This window comes from Rhea pennata, chromosome 2, assembly GCF_028389875.1.
Source record: "Rhea pennata isolate bPtePen1 chromosome 2, bPtePen1.pri, whole genome shotgun sequence".
NCBI lineage: Eukaryota > Metazoa > Chordata > Aves > Rheiformes > Rheidae > Rhea > Rhea pennata.
In genome coordinates this window covers 155429867-155453391 of record NC_084664.1, presented here as the reverse complement: position 1 = coordinate 155453391, position 23525 = coordinate 155429867, and the positions used below count along the sequence as shown (strand labels likewise).

The 23525-nt window shown below is 36.8% G+C and overlaps 1 protein-coding gene across 6 annotated transcripts in view; it reads right to left on the bottom strand.

Annotated features, from left to right (window-relative positions):
- EFR3A (EFR3 homolog A) overlaps positions 1 to 17874 on the bottom strand; it is a 73912-nt gene extending 56038 nt beyond the window's left edge. For 3 of the 6 annotated variants that reach the window (XM_062570627.1, XM_062570629.1, XM_062570628.1), the window contains exon 1: positions 1872 to 2009. In XM_062570627.1, coding sequence (XP_062426611.1) covers positions 1872 to 1962 — 91 coding nt within the window. In that variant the 5' untranslated portion in view covers positions 1963 to 2009. Of the gene's footprint in view, positions 1 to 1871; positions 2010 to 9971; positions 10063 to 14794; positions 14848 to 17624 lie in introns of those variants that run through there. The other 3 variants (XM_062570630.1, XM_062570632.1, XM_062570631.1) reach the window with 2 other exon arrangements.
- Positions 17875 to 23525: the final 5651 nt, after the last annotated feature.

The window sequence follows — 23525 nt, the reverse complement described above, 5'->3', positions numbered from 1 at the left end:
TACTTGTCTTGCATACAATTCACACAGTTATAAGTGCATTTTATATAAAGCAGCATTTTGTAGTATTTAAAAATAAAGTAATTAATGATGTGAGAATAGGACTGTCTCTCAGTAGTGTCTAATATATCACTCAATACTAGGACGTTCACATACAGGACATTAAAATGCACCAAACAAGACATATATTGTAAAATGTTTCCGAGTCAGTCATGCAGCTCTGCACCTGGTTCAACATTCTTTGCATTTGTATTTTCCTACCTGGCTCTTCTACCTTATATACCACTAATATTGGTCCAGAGGAAAAAATAAATTTTATTGCTACTATTTATAACAAAATACTCTTACACTAATTTTAGTACAACATTTTGCCACAGCTATCTAAAACACAGTAAGAACATGAAACATTGTAAAGTACTGCATTGAATGCAGGCAATTAAAAATACTTTTAGAGTTTGTCCTTTTTTAAGTGACAGAAGGAAAAAAGTCTTTATAAAGAACTACAAATTAAGTCTTAAAATGTTGTTTAAGAACAATGGCAATTACATAAATTGAGCATAAAACTGAATGACCGGATACAGATACTCATTTGAGAAGAATGAAATACTAGATCACAGAGTAGCAGCTCTGACAGCCTTACCAAATGGTTTCAGTTAACAGAAACTCAATAGTGTTCAAACGCTGTTCTTCAAATTTATACTATACAGTGAAGTTTGAGCTCCCTGCAAAAGCCTAACAATAAGTTACATAAGCTTTGAAGGAATTTTCTTCTCCCTGTCCCAGGTTTTCAATTCATTTTCTACACCATTATGTTCTACGGTTACAGTACAGCTTATTAAAACAAAGAGCAAAACATGATCTATCATTAAAACACAAAAATGAATTTTAATGCCATTAAAAGAATTTTCTAAACAGCATGTTCAAGTGTTAAAAAGCTACAGCTTAATCTATCAAAACTTTCAACTTCAAAAGCTCTTTTGAGAAAAGATATTCAAGTAGAACACAACTAGAAAAAGAGTGACAGATTCTACAAAGAATATAGAAAAAACAGAATAATTAGTCATGATAGATTTTGAGGTATAATTACTTTTATCATTACTCTATGTTTTGATATAACATGAAAGATTACTAGAAACATAATTTAAAAACATTTTGAATAAAAAGCACACACTAATTAAGTCTTAACATAGTGAAATATTTTCAGTATAATTTTTTTAAGTTCAATTTATTTCTAATATCTAGAGCATAATACATGAACAGAAGTAGCTATGCAATTGAAAATTGATTCCTTACTTCTTGGATACAGACTTAACCCAGATAAAATTTGATACAAAAACAGTTTCGTTTCACACTAATAAGCAGTTTTGTATCTATGCTGAATACAAACACTAAGCTTGGTAAAAATAACCTTGTTCCAATCAAGGTTGGAACAAAGCAGGTTTATCACCCAAAAAATGATCTTTCCTTTCAGTGTCAGACATAATTTGCATTTTAATGGTCTCCCTGTGAAAGACACCTCTTCATCATTATATCCAAGTAAATAAAAAACTTAAACTGGTATCTACAGAGAACTTTTCACTGTTATATGATGCCACGGTAAACTTTTTAAACTATAGTTCAGTATTTACTTTGACAACAGTAATATTTTCTAAGTTTGAAAATGCACGTTCTGTTCTATTAAGGAATACTGTAATCTGTATGTTACATATTAAAGCTGTACTTAATTTATCCACTCTAAGGGCACTTCTTTTTACACGCATTTATTCTACACATTATCAGTTAAAAAGATATATATATATATTTTTATATATATATATATACACACACACACACATATAGAGCCCATGTTATCAGAAAATGGTAATGTCACCTACCCAAACATATACATGGTCTTGGTTCAAAAGTAGAATTATAATCATAGGTTTTTTCCTGCTCAACAGTTGGAACTTGAACATACTGCCTCATCTTGGATATGATTGCACTCCCCAGGTGCTCTGTCCTTTTTCAGCAATTTGCTCTCTCAGAATCGCATAGAAGGAGTTACTTCACACGAGGGCACTCCAATACTGTACGCTTATCTACATAAAGCCAACACACACGTGAAAAACTTCAGTATCGAATTCTATTAACAAGCCAGGCACAAGAAAAGAGAAGAGATAAAGACAAAAGTTGTACTGTATTATCAACGTGTGATTCTCAGCTCATTACAGTAAACTGTGAATACAGTTCCATTATTTCAGCTTCCCTGGAATACAGTTTATTATTTCTGTGAATAAGAGTAATCAGTATAGTTTCAGAAGAAACTGTGTTCATTCAGCTGCAACATATTACTGTAGAATGATGAATATTTTAGCAAAATATACTCACTTGATCTTATCAAACTGAATGCACAGGACAAAAATTTATTTTAAGTTGCTGACTATAAAGGCTTTATAAACACAAGAGTTTAATTTAAAATTAGATAGCCACTTTAAAAGCTAATAGGTTAATTTCATTAAGACTATCTCTAACAATAGGTCAGAATTCAAGAAGCCGGTATTAGAAAATGTAAGTTAAATACAATATCCTTACTCTCAGATTTTGTGATGCATCAAGAATAAATTCCCTTTTGGACTAAACAGTTTAAAAGTTACTTTCTGACTGCATTTCTTTCCAACATTTCATCCTTTTATTTCCTACATTACATCTATTTGGATAAAATGAATGGAAAATTCCTATATAAGTATTTCTATATATCCTGAAAAAAATATGAGCTTCTATGTTTAATGAAATTGCAAATAGTAATTTTCAATAATAAAATAACAATTTCACTGAACTTCTGGTCTGAAAAGGTTACTGGTAATAAACCACTGTTTACTGCCTGTAAACTCAGAAAAACACTGAGCTACACAGGAATTTCACAAGTTATGCTAAACAGTCACTGCTACATCTCTTTGTATGAAATTACAATTACAAAAAAATCAAGTTTAAAGCTGCCAAACTATTTTATCAAAACAAAAACAACAACAAAAAAACAGCAAAAGAGAAAACAAATAGATTGTGCTATCCTATGGTACAGTTTCTTCCAAATATCTTTCCAATGCTGTTTAATATTACTTTCTATTACTGCTGTCTACTGTTTTCAGAGCAATAACAATCTGAATAAAGATCACATATTCACTTACTGAAAAACTTCATTATGTTCCCAAGCTTGGACAGATGCAGTCATCCACATCTTTATTTTTAATCTCCCAAGATTAAAAAAAGGAAAAAAGAAAACTGAATCTTTATCAAAAAAGTAGTCTTGATAAACAAAAGTTTAGTTTATATCTACAGATCACTCTCTATTTAACTATTATCAACAAAGAAAGAGAGCATTATAAAGATTTTATCTGGATGCTCGATGTACTTCAATATACATATGTAAAAATAGTTGTCTATGCATTAAACTTATTTTACTTATTTTCTCTTATCTGAGTAATGTAAACAAACAAATTTGTTCCATATACCTAGAGAAAGGCGCATAAAATAGCACTGCCACCACTACACTAGCTATAGCTGACTAGTTTTGAACTGCTAATGTTGATGCATACATTTCGGAACTAAAACTATTTTCAAAGACATTCCCTTTCCATTATTAAAAAAAAAAAAAAAAAAGAAAGAAAGAAAAAAGGAACTTATTCTGGCCAAAAAAGCTTAAAAATATTCTTCAACCTGCTATAAAAAGAGCAACGGCTGTACAGACGTCCTGATCAGTCATTACAGTGTCCCTCTGACGCATTCCCAGTGAGAACAGAGGACTCATCATCTAGACAGTACAAGGTCCCATCCCCCAAACCAGCTTTGCCTTTACTCTCATCTTACCCTAGTGCTATTTGACTTCTGAACAGCTGGTTTCTAGCCTTTCCCCATCAAAAAGAAAGGAAGAAAATATCTAACATGCAGATTGATTTTCTGTTCTGAAAATATAATAATCATCTTGATGTCAACTCCCGATCTCTAATGACAGCAAAATCTCAGTCAAAAACACAGAAAACTTCATCCATTATCTAGGTTCGGCAACTGTTCATTTCTTCTAGAAAATTATTTGGTGCTCGTAGTTGATTTGAAACAAACTTAACAATTTTCTCCCTGATATTTATTTTTGCAGCAAGGTTCTGAAATATAAAGTTAATTTCAGTATGATATGACTTCAGGATGTGTGCTCCCATACTCGAATCAACATTAGCAGAGATACAGCAGGCTACAACAAGATGTATGCAAAAATGATTATCACATAAGCTTTTTGTGAAAACTATGAATGACAAAGCACAAAGCTATCAGTAAGAAGTAGGGAAAAGAAGAAAAAATAAAATCTAGCTGCTTAAGCCTTACCACTAAGCTTCTTCAGTAAGTATTCATTTCAGAACCATTAGCAATTAAAACAAATCTCCAGAGAAGATAACATCTTTGGGACAGTGACTTTTAAAGGCTTCTAATCCATTAAAAAGTGTATTCCATTACATCAAGTTCTCCAGTTTCATTATTTTTCACAAGTTCCATTGCCTGCAGTGTTTCCGTGCTGTCTGCTATTTTTCCTCCTTTCTCCTACCTTTGTTATTATTTTCATACGGTAACTGCGTTTTACTTGTTCATTTCTCTCTTTTGCACACCATCTTCACTTTTCCTACTCTGAGACAGTATCAGAGCTCTCTATTTTTAATACATTATTAAGAATGTCTAAAAATAATCTGGTTCTAGTGAGAGCAGGTCTCCAATACATTATACGTTTTGCTTCTTACTTATCTTCACATTATGTTGGCCATTACAAGGTCATTTATTTCTATTACTAAAGGAACACAAAAAGGAAGTTTCATTAATGTGCCTTATGTCAAGGTTTCTAACTTTCTTTTCTCTAACTTTCCTTTCTCATTTTCCTAGTTTATTTTTAAGATTTTATGTTGTATTTTCCTCAAAGTTTACAAAATGTTTCAGTTAAGGAATACCTTTCATTTTGTCCCTCAAAAATTGTCACAAGTTTATACAAATTAATATATTTCAAAACCAAGGTTCTTTTCAATCTCATGTTTTAAAAGTGCTATGTTAATAGCAATTTTGCAGTCCTTAGGCACTACATGCTCCCCTTCAATTACACATTCAGTCCTAAATAATGTATGGTTCCTTCCCTCCCATCACTGGCTGCAACAATAATACAAAGCTTTAGCTAGCTTCACCGTCATCAGCACAACTTCCAATTCATTTTATACCTTGCAAATCAATTCAGTCCTTGCAGATCATCCCTACTTACTTTAACACCATTTCCTTTGAATATTCAGGTCAGTTCCACAGCTTTAGTAAACATACAATGACAGCTTACAAAAACATAACTCAGAAACGAAGTTGTTTACTATTCCAAAGACCTTAAGAATTGATCTCACATTTAGTAAGCTTCAAATTGATCTATGAAAGTTTAAAAATAAAAAAGCATGTGTATGTATATACATACACACACACACACACACACACACACACAGACGGTTACCAATAGATAACTATTGTGTAGGGACAAGAACTCATTAATAAGTCTGCAAATCATTTTTATTCTCTGCCCTGCATCCCAAGGATAGTACAGGACAATCCACAGCAGAATCTACCTGTCCAATATCACCATTCCTGCTCCAGAAAAGACACAGCTAGGTAAATCACTGTGACTCCTTTCCATCACAGCTGGTAGTGATAATCCTCTGTGCTGGCATTCAGGACTGCCAGCAAGGTTAATAAAATACAGATTTCCTATACTGAGCTGAGAGGGTGGAAGGGAATTTGAGGCTTCCAGGGGATTTGGGACATTTGTTTCGGAGCTGAGGAAGTCACATGGTCTGCTAAAAGACATTCTTCCATGTCCAAGGAAGATTTCTTCTATGTAACAACTCACTAGGTTAGAAACTATCTTGCCCAGTCCTCACCCTGTGTGTCTTGTCCAGTCCCAGTGACCCAAGTAAGCTGTGTATGTAACTTGCCACAGCAGGTGATCCACAGAGGCTTCTGCACTAAGGACATAGTGATGGCCCCCTTCTCCTAACATGCAGTAGTTTACAGGCTAACACCATGGTGACAGTACTGTACACTAACACTACAGATTCCACCTCTGTCCCATGAACAGTCTTCCATTCACCTAGAACATACCAGCTGTCCTCAGGACGAGGACCACCTTTGGTAATGTTGGGACATACCCCTTCTCCCCACAACGCATTCTCACACACTCACCACCGGCAAAGGCGCTGGCCCTCAGCCAGACATTGCAGCTGAGCCACAGTATGCAATCAACCTTTCAAGACCTTCCTCAGATATGCAACTCCCTCCACAGGTCTCCCTCGTGACAACTGTCACTTTAGTTTCGGTAAGCTAGTAGTTTATGGTAAGATTTGGTAAAGAACTACTTTCATTCCCACTTTCCGTACATAGTTCACAGTCAGGAAACAAATTGTACATGACAAGCCCAGAGGAGAGGAAAAAAAGCAAGGGAGCAGGGGGGGAGGCGGAAACTATGTGATAGTACCACCATTTCTAAACGTATACTGAGTTCATGGCAAGCTATTTCTAAATCAGTACAGGATCGGGTTACAGGCAGACCTTCAGACTAAAGCAGAAAGGGAGGGGAAAGAGAAGGCACTATCCCTTCAAGGGTGACCAAACTTGGCATAGCACACGGAAGTCAAACTCTTTGTAGGCTCAAGACGTTTGCGTGGAGGAATACAGAGTAGTTTCTCTGATTGGAGGAGTCCAGCTATGTCTGTTTGGGCAGAGTTAGGATACAGTACATCAATCATTACTGCTTAGTCACCGGTACAAAGTACGGAGAGGCAGCTAAAACCTCTATTGTGCATCTTCAGTACCTAAGGGCTATGCTCTTTTTCTGCTGCAGTCTGCTCCCAGACTGAACTGCTCAGTCTAGAAGACTGGCAGGTATATAATTACATACAAATAAATAGTTATATATATGCACACATATTGTTAGTCATCTAGTCTCAGGTGTCTCATTAATCTTCTGTAGAAACCAGACAGAACATTGTGGGCACACAGACTCATTGTCTTCTTCAGCAATGCAAGCTCTTACCCATAAGCACCACTACTCCTCACCATTCACAATTCCAACATCAAATTCGGTTTGCAAAAGCAATGTTCTGGTAGTTCTGAAGAACTTTGAACTCATGCCTGAAGAAACATTAATGCTGACGTTAAGTGTAAAAGCTTACAAATACACTGGAGGAAAATGAAAAAAGCAACATATAGAAAATGTTGGTTCCAGCCTGCATTTGTAAGAACACATGAAAATACTGCTACCTCAGTGATGTCAGCTACAGCTCTTAACTGTAGTAACTACTCATATTTCACAGCATATGAAATGTCCAAATTGGATGTTGGCATCTTAAAGTCCCTTCCCAGTTTATAGCAAGTGAGAGAGCTTGTTTTAACTACAGAAATAATTCTGTATTTCTTAGAACTACTGAAAGAGTCCAATACAATATCTGTGAAGATAAATTTTCACATCACATTTTCCATACATACTGACAGTTTTAAAACATAAGGACAGAGAACTGATTTAATACAGTGACATAGTTGATTTGAGATTCTCAGATAAGAGCTAGAATAAGCATTCACAAAACATGATTAAAAATTTTGGGAGCCCATTTCAAGAGAAAGCACGGTTGTCAAACAGCAAAATATTTGAATATGTCCAAGTACAATTTACATACAGTTGTGCCTCTGCCCCCCCTTTTTTTTTTCTTTTGTAAGAAAAAAGTGTCCTTTAATAGGTCTTAAGCTGGGCATCAAAAGTAAGATTACTGTTACACAGGTACCAATTATTTTGGAAAATCCTGGGGCCTAAAATTCTACTCAGGCTTTACATGAGATACTAAAACATGTTATAGCTCTATAAGCTTTGCAAAATCCACAAGTTGGCTTCGGTGATAAAGCAATCATTGTTTCAAACTTAATCCACAGATGGTCTAAAACAGGAAAACTCAATCAGCATTACTACAAACATAAAACCTCAGTATGAAAAAAATTGTTATGCAAGTTTGCTTAAAGCCCAATTCCTCTATTTCTTATAATTCCTCATATTCTAAACTTTAGCTTCAAGATTTCAAAGCAACTGTTAAAAATGTATAAAGATAAAAATTTTGGAAACTACAAGCATTAGAAAATTAGGGACAGAAACAGTCACAGAATACAGATTTAAATGGTCTACAGCAAAATAAATTTGACAGGTTTGGCTACAACTGAATTTTCAAAGGAAGAAAGAATTAACCTTTTCTCTTCTACCTGATACAATTTAAGACCACTTTTAGAAAAAGAGTTGGGCTGCTGCTCTCATGAACTGATAGAAATACCAGTCTAACACTTCAAATTCTTCTACTACTTGGGAAGTTATTTTCGTAAGTTTTATAGTTAAGACAAAGCACACAGAAAAACGATTTTGCAAGAACAGACCTGACTCAGGCTGGAACATTCCCATCTGCCTTTTCATTCATTCAAAATTATTTCAAGATTAATACTGCTGGGAACTCTTGCCCTGTAAGCATGGAGATTGAAATGTTCTGGTCTGCTAAATTCAATTTAATGGGGGAAGGGAAGGGAAAAAAAACATCCAGACCTATATATCTAAAGAAATTACTACATTTGAAATAACTGACACAGGAACAAGATAAAAATTTGAATGAGTTTAGAGGCTGTGATGCTCCATATTTTGTTACAAACATTTTATAAAAAAAAAAATAAAAGAACTGAAGTAAACACTTATTCTGAAATCAAATATTTACTTTTTCCTCACATCATTGTTATGGGTTTTGCTCATTTTTACAGAAGATATAAATGCCTACTCTAGAATGCTAGGCTTCTAGTTTAGAAAAATGATCTAATATTTCAAAGAATTCAGAGTTCTTAAACACAAATTATCAGTACTTCAATAGTTTATATTTCCATCAGCTCTGCTATTTCCACATATAAATTATCAAAGGCTAGAGAGTTCTTTATTATTAGACATGTCTTTTGCTATGTAGTAAGAACATATCAGTCTGACTACTGCAACACTCACTCTACAGAAATACAGATTTTATGAAATATTTGCATTTCTCTTGAGCAGAAGCTTAAGTAAAACAAATTAGTTAAATCTATTTATGTATTGCAATTAGACAAGTTAAGAAATTTCCTAATTTATAAATCTTGACTTGAAGTCTTATGATTCAATACATCTGTGCAAAAAAAGGATTGTATTTTTTCATGTACTTCTTTTCTAATAAACAATCATAATGTTTTCCCCGTGCTGAAAGAGTTTTATACTGACCTCTTTTTGGGTATCAAAAGATTTGTATTCTTTGAACCAACGGGGTTACTAATAAAAGTCATAGACCATTCCTTTAATACATCAGGGGAAAGAAAAAAAACTACTAGTGTACTTTATTAATAACAACTCCGGAACCACAGAGCAGAAATGAATTTGGGCTATTCAGCCAAGCACCTTTAAAATAACAGAATCCTTCACTGTTTATCTTTGGACATAATCGACTGAAATCTACATGCTATCAGATGAGGAAAAATATCTCCTCTATCTACTTACCCCAATTTTCTACTCACTCCTGTCTAATTCCTGTGTGAATTTATCCTGAATGATGTGACTTTCTGAAAATGAAATAGCACTCACTGAAAGCCAAGAGTAATGTAAAAAAAAATAACTTTTATCTCCAGTAATTCACAAGACAGACATTTTTTTTTTTGGGGGGGGGGGGGGGAATAAAAAAAAAATCACTGGCATTGCTTGTGGTAGAGTGGGAAGGGAAAGAACATCTACATAACAGGCAGGCTAAAGCATTTTCAAAAGCACAGTTAACCCTAGAGAGACATGCATTCAATCATATGGTGGAAAACTTCCCCCCCCCCCCAAATCAATTCCTTTATCACCATGCATTAAAAAATAGGGCGCTTGCATGCATAATCAGCATGAACCTTCTTACCCTTTCGTCTCATGACTGAGAAATCAATAATAAACAATGCTGCACACGAAGGTTAATCGACTGATAGGAAAACCCAGTCGCAAAGCAATTTCTGTAAATAACAACGATAGCACTATTTCAATAAGAATTGAAAATAAACTATTATGCTACATTTTAATATTCACTAAAGTGTATGTATAGTTTAAAACACTTGATTTCATTGATCTCTAAGCCTTTATAAAGTTCAAGGTACCTGATTTCCTAAATAGCTATATGTCTGGACTGTGCACACATATAAATGACATCAGCTGTAGAAATAAACTTTGGGGGTTTTGATAAGCAACAGACAAGACAAAGTTGTTCATTTCTTGGCTACACTGAAGCATGCTACAAAGCAAACAAGAGAGTATTGCAGTGTATGGGAGGAATGCTGTTTGTAATAGTTATTTGCAATATGCTACTACATGTGATTTTCACTTTCTGTGGTGTGGCTTCTAACACTAACTTTGCATGATGTATACACAGAGAGAACTAACTGCTAAAAGAAAGCAACAAAATGAGCACTTGCTCCAAATTAACAAATCTAAAAGAAATCCCTGCCAATTCATTTAAGAATATGGAGGCAACCACCTCTTTGGCACACAGAGTTCATTATAGTATCAGAAGCAAAAGGAACAAGAGCTACAAAGCACAATTTTCCTGCTACAAGTTCCTGAGGGGGGAGGAAGGTTCTAGCTTAATCAAAATATACCTTAATATGAGTTCTTACTTTCTCTTTTCAGTAATAGAAAAGACAGTATCTAAGGATTAGGTGTAAAAAGTGTACCTAAGCTTTTACATATTTAAAGCATTTACTGTGCATTATTAGAATCCATTATATAAAAGTGTTTGTAACTAAAACATAATAGCTACAGATATTCTGAGTTTTCATTCACTGACTGAAAGATCTTTGCTAAGATCAGCTCAGTAGGTAAGATTTGGCTGCATTTGGCAGTTTCCCATTTAGCAGTTATTTTTAAAGTTCCTATGCTGGTTTGATAAATAAAAAATTAGAGGGGAGGAGGAGAGAACTTAGGTTAAAAGCTTCTAGTGACAGACAACACAGGGCTCCCACTGTTTATAGTCCTCTAAGAGACTACAGCAAGGTATCACATAAAGATTTGAGATATTCCCCCATGTAACTCTTCTCTAATAATCAAAATACAATTTGCACAGTATTATAATGTGCTTATTTTAACACTGTATCCTAAATGGTTTCTGGTCAACAATGCTGACCAGAAAACTGATAAGCTTTCATTAGATGCATTTTTGCACGCAAAAATTAAAGCGATTAAGAAAAACACTTCATTAAATGAGTGCCCCATTTGGGGCCCAGGGATAGCATCAGGGACTACTTGAAAAATACATTTCATATAAGGAGAAAAGCATGCTATATGCAAAATGAGGAGAAAGCTTCTTTAGAGCTATGACTTAATTCTTTCTGCTAAAAAATAGAATGTGTTAGTGCCTTAAATATTCATATGAAAAGAGTTAGAAATGTATCTCTAGCTACCACGGTATTTTAAAATTGTATTTCATAGGAAAATCACAGAGTAATTGAGGTTGGAAGAGACCTCTGGAGATCATCTAGTCCACCTCCCCTGCTCAAGCAAGGTCACCTAGAGCATGTTGCACAGGATTGCGTCCAGGCGGGTTTTGAATATAAGCCTTTCTTAGTTTTGAAAGCAAACCTTACCTATTCACTAATATCTCTCTTGATACTGCTTACAATACACAGAATCAAAACTAGAACTGCAAAAGATAATTCTGAATTTTCCTGAACAGCTGTCAGAGAAAGAACTCAAAGTCAAAAGATCATCTGCCTCTTAAAATGAGTTAGGAAGCCACTCATATTTCAACACATTCCAAGTGCTATTTTCTTCCTGATGCTTTGCAAGGAAGCTCTACTCAGTAAGAGGATTTTAGTTAAATGTAATTTTTAAAGGTTTCAAAAAAATTTGGGTTTTGTTAAAGTATTAGAAAACAGCTGACAAAGTTGATTTTCTGCTTTATAATAATAGGCATTCTGTCACTCAATTATCTGTCTTTTCCTTGAAAAGATCTTCAAAGTAAACTGGAAAGCAGTAAAAAAGAAGAAAGAAGAGTTTGTTTATCCTTGTGTCTTTGGAGTCTGTTATCGATCTCCACCTCCAAAACACTCCCCCTCTAACATCCCTCCCTTAACATTTAAAAACAACAAAAGTGCAACAGACAAGATCCCCAAAACATTTCAAATACTAACAAACAACCAGAAAGACTATGAAGGAACCTAATTGGAAGTAGTAACTACCAAGGAAAAAAAAAAAAAAAAAAAAAAAAAGGACAATCACTTAATTCAAATTTTCTACCTTCTAGTTACTTTTACTTCACAGAAATTAGGGAAACTACAAATAATTAAATAATTTAAATCAACAATCACATATACAGCTACGACAGATAAACTACCTTATTATAGTATACAGCTTTGTTTCTTTCTTGTGTCACTGGTAGTTTTTCTAAACCAAGCAAGTATAAATGTTTTACTACAAGATCTGCCTTTTTAAGTTAAATGGTTAACTGAAGTCAAGAGAATAAAGCAACTAGGTAGGCTACCTGTTTCTGAAAAATAATCAAGTCCATCAAACTGTTTTACAACCCCCTGTGTGAATACCTGGAACATAATGCCCCCCCAAAAAAGTCTTAAATGTTTCGATAAATGATTTAGCTATGCTTTTTTCCTCAAATAAAGCATTCTCAACATTTCCAAAAGCAACTGACAAAAGCTTAAAGAAAAACTTTAATTATAAAAGTGTAATATGACAAATGAACTTATCAGTACAGATTGCTTGAACAGGGAAATATATACAACACACACTTGTGACAAACAAAAACAGATACTACATTTACTGCAAAGGTTATCTGATTGCAAGATTTTCCCACCTTTCAATCAAAGGTTTCTTCGTATCAATATAAGCCACAGCTAAGTGAATCAATAAAATAACTTCACTTCAAATCAGTTTACCCTTACTATAATAAAATATTACTGAGAAAACACATTTAACTTCCTAACATTTCACAACTTGCAACTTGTATTTCAACTTCAGACCAAGACAAGTCTGTGAGCATTTCTTGCAACAATGCCCATGAGGAATTGTCCTTAGAGCTACAGCTCTGAGGACTATTGAGAAAAGCATTGCTTTGGCAAGCTTGCTGTAACTGCTGCTCCAATTGCATAGCAGTACAACTCCACTGTGGACTACATGTTAACGCAATGGCATGCTAAGTCTAATGAAGCCAAGTACTTTCAACACCTCAAAATTAAGATAACTGACTTAAAAATTTTGTCTTTATAGACCAAGTATTACTGTAGCAAGACTAAAACCCTTGACATCAGTCCATACAGTGCTCCATGCATAGCTGCCTCCCTATATCCTCAAAGTCAATAAATAGTAGTATCAGTAAAAACTGGATATTCCATTATGTAACAAACAACTACTGCAGGAATCAACATTACTAAGATAAGGTTAAGAATAATCATTACCTTTGGTTAAGTGCCTATGCTCAGCCTCTCACAAGTCAATTCATTTCTTTCCCTCTCTTGATAACACATCCCAGCTCCGACTACTGTGGACTACACAACTAACTTTCAGTCAATTAACACTAAGACAATTAACATCAAGAGAGTTTAAAAGTGTCCTATGTGCATTTCATGTGCAGTAACTTCACTTCTAAAAACATCTCTAAAAATTCAGTTCTGTTAAAGTCTACAGGACAACTAACAAAACTTTTTTATCCAGTCTTTCCATAACACCAATGTCTTGGCTTTCCCTGATTTTCCAAATCACCACTTTTATATCTAGATTTTTCTAAACTACTGTATTAGAAACAGAAGTCAAAAGATTTCAAGGAACTAACAGAGACTCAAGAAAGCAGGTGTGACAAACTATTCTAATTAAGTCCCATAGAACTCATTCTAGCATGATATAAAATATTTCTGGAAAATATTCCACTCCAACAGCCACTTGTACATTTTACTCTAGAAGATACTCAGTGCATTTATGTGGGATGAAAGAACTGCATGGGGGGGGGGGAAGGGGAAACTGTACTAGAAAGTGAGCTTTTCAGATTTTAAGGACAAATAATTTAAAACTTCAGAGTAACACACTACACTAACAACGTAAGTTTCCTTAATACACTATGAAAGGAATCCCTTGGAATCTCTAGAGAAGCCTAAATTAGAAGACAAGTTCTCTTCCACATACAAGAAAGCCAAAAATATTGAAGCCTGTTTCTATGGACATCAATAAAAGGTACAACTAGCAACAAAGTAATGCTTGTTTGCTTACTATTAAATTTAATCATGCTTCTTTATCACCATCATTATTGGAGAAGAGAAAATAAGGTTACTTTTCCTTCATCTATATACTCAGAAAGCTAGTATAATATACACAGAAGAGAAATAAATGACTGTATAGTTTTGAATGTCCCACTAAAGACAAATATTACAGTATTACAATGAATTACATGCATTAAGATGCAAAATATTTATAATGAATCCACACATACAGAGCTGACATAGGGAAAAAAAAAAAAAAAAAAACTTTACAGCAAAAATATGTATCATGATAAAAGCCTTTGGAATAACTAAAAACTGCAATTTAACCACAGCGGCAATTTATCATATTATAGGAAGTGAACCACAATACATTTTGAACAATTTATGCCAGCATCTTCAAATATGAATATACAATGTAACGAGTTAATATATTTTGAGGTAAACATCCCTAAATATTCTTTCAGAATATACTTAAGATGACAATACTTACTAGCAGGCATTGTTAACGAGCAATCTGTCTTCAATTTTGTGAAGTACAATAAGCTATAGAGAAAGAAAAAAAAGTCAAGATAGTAATTTTAGACAATTTTCATATAAATATATGAAAAATTTATCAAGAATGAAACAAAGTAACATTCTTCAGCTCCAATATCATGTTAACTGTTACCACAAAAGCCTAGGTATCATTTTGTCTGACCAAGTTATATGGAGGTTTTTCCAGTTCTTCACATTCAGTCATTCTGTTCCTGCATTTGACGCCTGAATAAAAGATTTTAAAAGTATTTATTGGGATGATGTTTCACATTGTCAATTTTCATGATGATAAATACTGTATAGACTTAATATATAATATTTCTACTTAAAATATAAACCTTTCCATCTCTCCAGTAAAAGGGCTATGAAAGATTTTTGTTGTATAAAAAGAAAAACAATGCTGGAAATGTTTCTATGTGGCGCCTTCCAAAACATTTTTTTCTCCTAGCATCAAAAAGTAAACTTTATAGCAGAGAGTAAACTTCTCTGAGCAAAAACAGTTCAGAACATTTTGATATAACTAGGTACAAAAAGAAGTAATTGGAAGTTACAACAACATATTTTAGTACTACATATAGCATAATCTATCACTTAAATAATTATTTAAGTGAAAGGCATTTGAAGATTTTTCTGTATTAATCCAGTATATTTGTGAATTTATTTAATAAAAATTAAGATTTTTCCAGACATTACCAATGTAAGAGTAACAGTTTTATTTAGTCACAAAATACATTCTAATAGTCACACATTGAAAAAAGGCTTATCATTGTTAAAAATAAAATTTATCGTCGTTGTATATGTATTTTAATCAATGGTTCCAATTTGCTGATAGCAATCATGATTAAAAATACTGCTTCAAAACTAAACATTTCTGAATTTTCAAGAGAGGTAAATAGAAGTCATGTCTAGTTTTCCACTGAGGACCTAAAGTGTGTCGTCCTCCCCTCCCCTCACCTCTGCTTGGAGAACTCACTCCTAAGCACATGGTTTGGGGCCCAGAGAAAACTTTGCATGTTAAACGAGTGTCCCTTTCCAACCTTTCCCACAATCTTAAAGACTTCTGTTGAACCTAATATCCATTTCACTAACAAATTAAAGGTACTTCTCCTATGTCCACATTACTAAAGTTAGATTAAAAAAAAATGCTTTGTGCTTTATTCCAGAAGGAATTATAATGTATTTGTACATATCTAAAGAAACATTAGAAGTGGTTTAAAAATGACAGAGTCACTTTACAAGAACTATTTCATTACAGCCTCAGGATGGCCAATTAGAAGCCACCGATACTGTTGGTAAGTTGTACATTTCGTAGCTTAGCTTTTAGAATTAGAAGTGTAGTCCCCTTTCCTTATACTTGAAGTTCAACTGCTAAATCTGACTGATATTCCATTGCCTCCTTCCACTTACAGGAATGGTAAAATTTATTTGACTGCACAAGTCTGGGTCAGAAATAGAGAGACGTTAACATTGATCATAAACTGTAAACATTTTCCTAACATTACACCAAACATAACAAAAACAAGTCCTCAATTATTTACAAACTATATTCTGATTTCCATTCTTGAGAGCTCTCCCCCGAATCAGCAACCAATCCAATTCCAGCAACATTCCATAAATGAATGTGCAATAGTGTTAATAAAAGGATTACATAAAATTAATGTGTAAGCTTTTCCATGTACCAGGGCCTTACAAGCATGACTTCAACCCAAAACTATCAAATTCAAAAGGAAATTTTACCCACTAAGTCTTACCCACTGTGTACACCGACTCTTTCAGCAAAATGTCCTTTAACCTGAAGTTATTAAATGAAAGATTTCAAAATATAAGCACATCAAAGAGGCTTAAGAAGTCAGAAATTAGTACCATAGGATATGCCACTAAATATATTAATTTTAGAGAAAGAAAAGCTGTAACATAATTAGATTCATGAACCTGGACCTCAATTATCCAAAGCATGCCTCTATGCTGCAAACTCAATGATATGCATAGAAACCTGGAAAATCAACCCAGTACTGGTCATCCACTAGAATGACCACAACCTGCCAGGTATTGCTGATGACAGAGGCCCTGATAGCAGAAGAAAAGCACCTAACAGTTTTAAAGTAAAAGATGAAATTATTTCAAAATGCTCACTGTGTAGTCCTATCATACTGTTTCATTAATGTTTAGTAAGTCAGCCTTGTGTTATGGCCCATCAAATCAAACCCAGAGAACCTCAAATCCACAGTCCCCCCTTCCTACATTGCACATATGATGATGATACAGGGATGCTTAACAACATCTGAGAACAGACCGATTACTGACAAGGTTCTGCTTTACCATCTGCCTCCCACCTCCCGGCGAGCGACATACAGGCGCTACACAACGGTGGCAGGACCTTAGGCCCTCACCCGAGCCCGACTGGGGAGCACCAGTTGGATGTGAGGAGCCTTCTCTGGCACCTTTCCCGGCGGGCGGCCAACGCCGGCAGACCGCAGGGCGCGCTGGCCCACCCGAAACAACGTTCAGCAGCGCCCGCAGGGCACCCGGAGTCGGGTGCCAGGGGGACACCGCGGGTACGTGCGGTGGGGGAGGGCGGCAGCGGTATGCCGTGCCTCCCCCACCAGGAAAGCGCCCTGCTGAGGCCGCCCGGCGCCCCGAGCCCCTCCGCGACGGCCCGGCTGCCTGCCTGCCTGCCGCAGCCGTCTCGCTGCCAAGCGAGGAAGCGATCGGAAGAGCGAGGAAAGGAGAGGGCCGTAAGGTCGGAACGAGGAGAAGCGCTTCCGCCCGGCTCCCGCCGCACTCACCTCGGCCGCCTCTCCGGCTCACTTCAGCAACCGCCATCTTCCCCCTGCCCCCCGCCGCCAGGCATCCTGGGAGCCGTAGTTCCGCGCGAGGCGCCCCGCCGCCTTCCACCGCCCATCGCTGCCTTCACACGAGCAGCTAGAGAAGTCGCGTCCCGAGGAGGAGCCTCCTCCCCCTCCCGCCCTGCTCCCCGACACGGCCGCGGCGAAAGGGGCTCTCCCAGGAGGGCCGCAGACGGCGGAGGGCGCCGGCGGCCGCCACGACTCCCACGATCCTTTGCGGCGGAGGCTAACGGGCGCCTGGAGGCGAAGGGGGGGGGGGCAGCTCTCGCGTCCCGCCTCGCGGTGGCCCCGCCCCGCCCCGCGGTGGCCCCGCCCCGCCGGCGCCGCGGCCGTTACGGGGGGGCGGGGCCAGGCGCTCGGTCTGGGGGCTGAGGGCGCCTCACCTGAGGGGTGGCCTCAGGTTTTATCGTTTTATTATTGTCCGGTGACGATGGGCCTCAAAATTTGCGAGCTTGACGCCTGGCTTTCCAGACAGGCAAGGAGAAAACTGAAATGTTCAGTTGCCACTGTGGAGAGCTCTTTATTTCCGCTGCAGATAGCTCTCCCGTAGGACCAAGTGGCAGCCCAGCTGTCACCTGGATGAGTCTCAGCTAGGACTGTTTTCAGGCATTACGTATTCCACTGATTTCAAATTTGCTGGTGATATATCTGGTGAAATACTGCATTTTCTTGTGCTGGTTGAGACGATTTTCCTTCATGGATAAGAGAGGCAGGATCAGTGTTTTCTAACTCAGGCGTTTCTTGAAGTAATCCAATCCTCGAACAAGGGAACCAGTGAGAAGTTTCCATGCCTCACACAGTTTTCAGCAAAACGCAAACAAAAAAAATTAAATTTGGGAAAATGGACAGCGCTATCGTGGTGTCACACATTTGCAGACAGTTGGAGGAGTTAAAGGACTATGAAATGCCATTTACAGGTTTGAATTCTTGTGGCTGAACATAATGAAAACAATAATAAAAAAGAACAACCTGCATTTTACAGGTTTGTGTACTGAGTAACTGCCTACAATGCATAATATTTGGGCACTGCAGTGCTATTTATAAGTACTTCAGACAGCCAACAATGGACACCACTGAGATATTGCTTAACCAATCTGATAGCCTTCTAGGATGGAATGACTGGCTGGGTAGATGAGGGCAGAGCAGAGGACGTTGTGTCCCTTGACTTCAGCAAGGCTTTTGACACTGTCTCCCATAACATCCTCCTAGAGAAGCTCAGGAAGTGTGGGTTAGACGAGTGCACAGTGGGGTGGATTGAGAAATGGCTGAAAGGCAGAGCTCAGAGAGTCGTCATCAGTGGCACAGAGTCTAGTTGGAGGCCTGTGGCTGGTGGTGTCCCCCAGGGCTCAGTCCTGGGTCCCATCCTGTTCAATTTATTCATCAATGACCTGGATGAGAGGACAGAGTGCCTCCTCAGCAAGTTTGCTGATGATCCCAAGCTGGGAGAAGTGGCTGACACACCAGAGGGCTGTGCTGCCATCCAGAGAGACCTGGACAGGCTGGAGAGTTGGGCAGAGAGGAACCTCCTGAGGTTCCACAAGGGCAAGGGCAGGGTCCTCCGCCTAGGGAAAAATAACCCTAGGCACCAGTACAAGCTGGGGGCTGACCTGCTGGAGAGCAGCTCTGCCGAGAAGGACCTGGGAGTGCTGGTGGATGACAGGTTGACCATGAGCCAGTAATGTGCCCTTGTGGCCAAGAAGGCCAATGGTCTCCTGGGGTGCAATAGGAAGAGTGTTGCCAGCAGGTGGAGGGAGGTGATCCTGACCCTCTCCTCAGCCCTGGGGAGGCCTCATCTCAAGTGCTGTGTCCAGTTCTGGGCTCCCCAGCACAAGAGAGGCATGGAGCTACTGGAGAGAGTCCAGCATAGGGCTACAAAGATGATCAGAGGGCTGGAGCACCTGCCCTATGAGGAAGGGCTGCGAGAGCTGGGCCTGTTTAGCCTGGGAAAGAGAAGACTGATCTTATCAATGTGTGTAAGTACGTGAAGGGAGGGTGTCAAGGGGATGAGGACAAACTCTTTTCAGTTGTCCCATGTGACAGGACAAGAGGCAATGGGCAGAAATTGAAGCACAGGAAGTTCCACCTGACCATGAGGGGGAATTTCTTCCCTGTGAGAGTGACAGAGCACTTGCACAGGTTGCCCAGAGAGGTTGTGGAGTCTCCTTCTCTGGAGATCTTCAAGGCCTGCCTGGATGTAACCCTGTCTACCATGCTCTAGATGAGCCTGGTAGACAGGGTTACATCCTCTAGATGAGCAGGCTCTAGGTGAGCCTGCTGAGCAGGGAGGTTAGATTAGATGATCTCCAGGAGGTCCCTTCCAACCTTACTGATTCTATGATTCTATGATATTCCTGCATGCCTATAGCTATATTTGTCCTTAGTTTAGTATAGCTGGTGATAGTGATCTTCCTGGTTGATTTTTGAAATGTACAGGAAATAATTTATGAATTTTCCATCTGTCAGAAATAGAAGTCGACTCTATGACCATGGTCTCAACTTGACTCATCCTGTCTGATGTGGCATCAAGTCCAAAGACCATTTTCCAGTCCACTGCCAATCAGCTACAGGCAGCCTCTTCTGGAGGCTGAGCCTTCTCTTTGCTGAAGTGCTTCGTTCAGACGGTTTGTTAGGCACCTTATGTGGTGCATAAGGGGGTGTAAGTTCCAACATCCTTGTCATGCCGTATGGTTTCAGGAGAACGCTGGCAGTTACTAGTACGGACAACTCATCTGAATGAAAGATGTGTCAAGCTAGGTTTACGCTCATTCAGACACTACTAAGTTTTAAATATAACACTCTAGGTTTATGCTGTTTTTCTTTGGTTTTAGAAACAATAAAGGCAATTTAAAACAAAAGTTTCTATTACTTTTCCCACATTACAACTGTCATGTCTGTTCTGAACACCTTTTATTCTCTGAAAGTTTTTTTAATGTTTTCTTCTATCTGTATTGCATTGCCAACATTCATGAATATCAAGTAGACTCTTTTATACACAAAAATGGAAATAAGAATACTACCAATGTCTTTTTATTGCAGTATTGTTTGTAGATATTATAACAAAAGTAGATGAAATTGTTTAGGAAGAAAATATAAAAAGTATTCCTTCTGCTAACTGATAAAAACTTAAAGCCTTGTTTTGCAAAACATATTCATTATAAGTAATTTTATTTCCACTGACAAATGAGGGTTTCTGAATCTTTTCTTGCATACATAATTAATTTAACTTTTATATCTGCAACTTTAGCACTTAAAAACTTCCTGCTCTTAATAGATACTTGTATTTCTAAGGTACTAGAAATTTATTTACCACTGTGATTATTAAATTGTATTATAATTCACGTGATTCAATTATGTTACAGTAAAATTTTAAAGATTATAAAGTCGAAGTCATAAATACAATTCTTTTGGAACTGTGTGTTTGAAGAGAGTTTATATGTTTTTTTAAGACATTGTTATATACCCTATGTAGTAAGTAATATTCTGTGAAAAAATCAATAAAGCTCTTATCCTAGTTGTACTGCTGTTATTTAAAATAACTCTTTTCCTAATTCAGTTTCAAAATAGAGCAGAGCAGAGAGCTGTAGTTTGCGATTATATATGTGTTGATCTCTGTGAGCTTCCTTATACATTATGTAAGGGATAACAAATTTAATGTAGAATGCAAGAATTTTTCATTTTAATGAAGATAGAAGAAGAGTATCCTGCCACCTGTTTTTCCCAACACCAATTTTTCATTTACTATGAATGAAAGAGGGAACTTATTCGTTGACCACATCTAAGGTCATATTCAAAGTACCCAATAAGATTAAGAAATTTAATTATGCAAATATGAAATTGCTGCTTAACTAATTTCTATCCAGACTATCCAGTTTTACTCCAAAATCTGCTACGTCTTCTGGACCTTTGGTTCATACATACGTTGGTCCACACATGCACAAAACTGTATCCCATGACACCGGCTTGCTTTTATTATTTTTAAAGTGGTAATGATAACATAGACACAATTGTATAGCCTTTACTCTAAAAATATCTAAAGTTTGAGACAGAAGCATCCTAATCCGTGGTCAATGATACAGGAAACGTAAGTTGTATTCATAGTTTGGTGATAGCAATTCCGTGTTTTCCAATTAGATTTTTAATACATGTAAAAGTACAATAAAATTGTCAGTGTCTGGAGCAAGCAGCAAAAAGTACCTCAGTTTAAAATGCCAGGAGAGGTTCAAGAGGGTAACAGGCATGACTGATTGGCATTAGATGGTCTAAGAGTATGACAGCTCTTTCTAATGAGTTTTAAAAGAAAAAAAAAAGTAAAAAGTCTGAGAGGAATTAATGTACACTGACAACAGTGTAAAGCAGGAATGGCATAGAATTATGTTAATTTTATGCCAGGGTGAGAAAGATAACAGCCAATTTTAAAATGTTTAATTTCACACAGTTTTAATGTAAATAGAAGAAAAAAGATAAGAAAATGTGCAGTACTCATTAACAGTAACTAGTAAAAGCTGGACCTATGACTTGTTTACATGTGCCCACCACTACATTGTATAGATCTGTTAAAGGTGTTAATTCTGTCTTTCAATATTGAAAAAATGGTAGTTATCATAGCAGTGACTACATAGCTTGCTCAGCCATCAATAAAGCAAACCACACACATGCATTTCATTCAGTAATTTTTCTTTGTAATCGATTGCCAATTAAATGAATAATTTTGTTAATATTTACTTTGTAGCATATTTTTCCCACCTTATATATACATAAGGTTTCCCCTAAGTCTATAAAGAGGTGCTTAATTACAATATTTTATTAACACGGAAGTGTAGTTGATGAACCAGAGCAGTTAGACTGTAGAGAGCAGATCCTCAGGGGCTATACAAAGGAATTTACTTTGTCATTGTTCATTTTAGCAGGCAGTGTAGTGGATGCAAACTGATCATGTTCACCAGCCCTGAAAGCAAAGCCGAGAGTTCATGCAGATTCAGCCCTGCAAACCATGGAGTAGTTCCTGAATTTTTTTCCCACTTTCTTCTCACACAAGATTTCTCAGTGACAGCTATGCTCACTAGGAAGACAGCTGTCAGGGGGACAGTAAAAATAGATTGGAATGATTACAGGTTTTTAGAAATTCTCAGAAAGTGCTGAGCAGCCGCTGTCAGAAAAGTTAGCATCTTGCAGATGTCTCAGAGCAAACATCTTAAAATCACCTCCAAAATCCCCAAATACTTTTGAAAATTATGGCCATGTATACTTAAAGAATAAATTCCATATGAAAATTTAAGTTTATATTACAGAATCTCCATGTGCATAAGCAAGTTGTGATATGATATATGTAATATATATATATTTGAAGACAAGTAATAGTTTTTAATATAAAGGATCCACAGATGTTTTGGGTTTTAAGCCATTAATCTCTCTAAAGTCAAAGACGTTTTCCAATAAATTTATTAAAACAAGGAAAGAGACATTGTAATTACACCAAAGTACAAACTTTTCATGCTTTTCTTCTGTTATTTGGAGGGTTTGCAGTCATAATTTTTCTTACACGTTAGAATAACTAATAGATTCTATTTTTAGGGCTGGTAGTGTTTCGATGGGTAAATGATTTTATAATACTATATTAAAATGAGGTCTATGTTATTAAAATTTAATTTACTTTTCTAACTGGGGCACAGGAGGAGAATGAAATACAGAACCTTCAACAATACAGAGTGGGTGGCAATGTGATGTATTAAATATTGCGTGCGAAATTCAGAGTACCCAAAGTCTTATAAGGAAAGCTAATTAGATGTATGACTCCCAGTTGATCACAGTACAGTTTTTCTTATTCCAAATTGGTGACATTAT